Raw genomic sequence first — 3,247 nt, 5'->3', positions numbered from 1 at the left:
TTTCTTTTTTTTTTTCCCCCCCTTTTTGTCACACAGGACCAGCAGGAACAGGCAGTACCACACTCTGTTTTATTCCTGCCTCAGCTCTGGCTGAAAATGGCATTGTGGGGTGCGTGTGTCTGTAACTAATCCTCAAGAAAGCGGGTGTGCAGTCAGAAACAGCAGGCTTGCTCCCAAGACCACAGATCTCCTCCCTGAGCCTGCATCCAGCCCAGCATCAGTCAGCTCCCTGCTGCAGCTGCACTCCAGGCTGCCAGTACCAAGAGAGACAGAAAGGGGGGTCCTGGTACCCTTCAGCTGTCACAGTATGGTAGCTCCTGAGCAAGTACTTACACCGGCGTAAGAGCGGGCTCAGACCAACTGGCTTCCTTTACTATGGGAACGCAGTTATACAGGTAAAAAGCACAGCTGTAACGGAAGAGCTGGCTCTGCCTTCAAGGGCTTCCATTGCTGCAAACTGAACTATCCCAGTACAGACCCAGCTGTTGCAAAGTGGGGTCAGAAAGTTTGAAAATTTAATTTAAAAAGGTAACAAACTAAAGTGAGGAGTGGTAAAGAGATTACTTGTAACCTCAGGTTGCGTTAGGAATGTCTCGCCTGTGCACACATTTGCTACTCAGCCTCACCCTGGTGCAGATGTTTGCAGCTTCACCATTTCCCTCTTTATTTTCCTCTCTTCAGAGCAAGCTGGAGATGGTGGACCATCTTGCAAACACTGAGATCAACAGCCAGCGCATTGCTGCTGTGGAAAACTGCTTTGGGGCTTCTGGACAGCCCTTAGCCGTGCCGGGAAGGGTCCTTCTAGGAGAAGGGATTTTAACCAAAGAATGCCGCAAGAAACCAAAGCCTCGCATATTCTTCCTTTTCAACGACATCCTCGTCTACGGCAGCATAGTCATCAACAAAAGGAAGTACAATTCCCAGCACATCATTCCCCTTGAAGATGTCACTTTGGAGACGCTGCCAGACACCTTGCAGATGAAGAACCGCTGGATGATTAAAACCTCCAAGAAGTCCTTTGTGGTTTCCGCGGCCTCCCTCACGGAGAGGAAGGAGTGGATCAGCCATCTGGAGGAGTGCATCAGGCACCTGCTGACAAAGACGGGCCGGCAGCCCTCCACGGAGCATGCGGCCCCCTGGATCCCAGACAAGGCGACAGACATCTGCATGCGCTGCACGCAGACCAAGTTCTCCACGCTCACCCGAAGGCACCACTGCCGCAAGTGCGGCTTTGTCGTCTGCGCAGACTGCTCCAGGCAGAGGTTCCTGATGCCCCGGCTGTCCCCCAAGCCCCTGAGGGTCTGCAACCTGTGCTACAGGCAGCTGCTGGCAGAAAAGAAGAAGGAGGTGGAGGCAGATTGCAGACAGCCGGAGCCGATACGCTCTGCCATCCCAGGCTACGAACCCTCCAGCGGCGATGACAGCGACAAGTCTGACGACGACAAAGCTGACCAGTGGCCAGCAGACACAGAGTTTTATACCTCAGAAGTATCCTGGTCATCTTTCCATAGCTGACCTCCTTGGGAGTCGGTGGCATTTAGACATTGGGAAGCCAATTTCTGGCCTCCAATGCATGTCCTCTTGATGTTTTCTCTGGAGGCCGTGCCTAGGAAGGTGGATCTTGGCCCCTGTGTGTGGCGTCTGCGTGGGGAGCAGAGATGGTGTTACCCCTCTGAGAATGTCTCATACGATGAGAGCACAGAGAGCAACAGCTCAGTGAAGAGCACGGACTGGGGCAGAGACCTGCGGATCAGCCTTGGCCAAATGAGCTCACCCTTCGATGCCTTAGTCTTCCCGTCTGCAAAAACAGAGCAATACTAACTTCTTTTCTCAAATGCTTTGAGATCGGCTCTTGGGAGAAAAAGGAGCAAGAAATCCTGGCGTTAAACATGCTTGCCTGCTAGTGGTGCATTCCTCTGTCATGGCGAGGGGCACTCCGGATGCCGTTTTCCATGAGCATTGCATCTACGTCAGAGATTCTCATTGCAAGCATGCCAGCCGGAGGGGATAGCCACTCATCCCTGCACGGTAAGGTCAGCACGGGTTTCCGTTTCTACACCCAGGTCTCTCAACTTTGGAAACACTAAGGAAATGATGTTCCGACTGCAGGCAGCTCATATGAGGCTTGGCGTGAGCAGCCTTAGCAAAGCGCTGGAGCATCCAGTTCTCTCGCATGGAAAGAGGCCATTTTGGTGGTACCGGGCCAGGAGGGAGGAAGGAGAGGGGAAAGGGACAGGTAAAATTATACAGAGGAGTGAGATAAGGAGGGAGAGACTTACTGCAGTTAACTAACTGCAGTTAACTAACTGCAGAGCCCCAGATCTCAAAAACAGGCAGTTCCACCCCATTACCAGCAACCTGATGAACTCAAGCCTATGAGGTAAAAGGATAGCCCAGGGAAGACTTGTTAAAAGTCTTGAAAAGTGCAGGACAGTGCCCCAAATTAAGATCCTATGAAGTACAGCACTTCAACTTCCACTTCCCTCCCGAGCAGGAGCCCAAGGCATTGAATACTGACTTGTGGGCTCACCTCATGTCTATCAATCAGTCTCACGAGTCCAAAGTTAAGTTCCTTTATGTACTTCCAGGATTGGAGCCCAAGACTTTACAGTTAACTTGAGATCAACTTTAAAGTTCAAATTAAGTTAGAAATAAACCATGTTTATTCAAGTATTCTATCATAATATAGCGTGGGAGTAAATATACTGAAAATCAGACAACAGCAATAGTTTTGCAGCAGACATTTCTACAAACGCCGTTATTACTTTTAGTATATTTTTGTATTGTGTATCTTATGCTCTTGAAAAGGAACATGGCTGGGAGTACACTGCCAATGTTATAAACCGTTTCCTTACCATGACCTGTTCCAAACAGTGCATTGCCTGCCAGATAGCCAGACTTAGGGTTTTTTAAATTTCAGTTCAAAGTAATCATTCTTACTGTCTTTTGTAAACTGCCACTGTTCCAATGAATTTGTATCACTTGACTGTGTGTGAATAAAAATATGGCCAACAGGAAGAAGCCAGGAAAATATGACAATAAAGCGTGTTGTTATTTAACAAGAGTCTTAAACAAGAGCTGGGATTCAGGCCCGGCTGGCCAGCATGAGTTCTGACTCCTCAGCCGTGGGGTGAATGCCCTGGGTTTCTATTTACTGCTTGAAGGTAAGCACAAGTGAAAAAAAAATTGCCAAATCTGATACTTCCTTTCTGTTTATACCGTGTTATCATCCGACTGAGTTTTCCCA

General features: G+C 49.1%; 1 protein-coding gene across 1 annotated transcript in view; it reads left to right on the top strand.

The window, feature by feature from the left end:
* Positions 1-3,035, top strand: part of PLEKHF1 (pleckstrin homology and FYVE domain containing 1) — a 3,513-nt gene extending 478 nt beyond the window's left edge. The window contains exon 2 of the mRNA XM_009276700.1: positions 682-3,035. Within this exon, the coding sequence (XP_009274975.1) occupies positions 694-1,515 (822 nt within the window). The 5' untranslated portion in view covers positions 682-693 and the 3' untranslated portion in view covers positions 1,516-3,035. The remainder of the gene's footprint in view (positions 1-681) is intronic.
* Positions 3,036-3,247: the final 212 nt, after the last annotated feature.

Source organism: Aptenodytes forsteri, unplaced genomic scaffold (genome assembly GCF_000699145.1).
Source record: "Aptenodytes forsteri isolate BGI_AS27 unplaced genomic scaffold, ASM69914v1 Scaffold33, whole genome shotgun sequence".
NCBI lineage: Eukaryota > Metazoa > Chordata > Aves > Sphenisciformes > Spheniscidae > Aptenodytes > Aptenodytes forsteri.
Note: the sequence above shows the minus strand (reverse complement) of the source record. Positions and strands in the feature narration are given on the sequence as shown.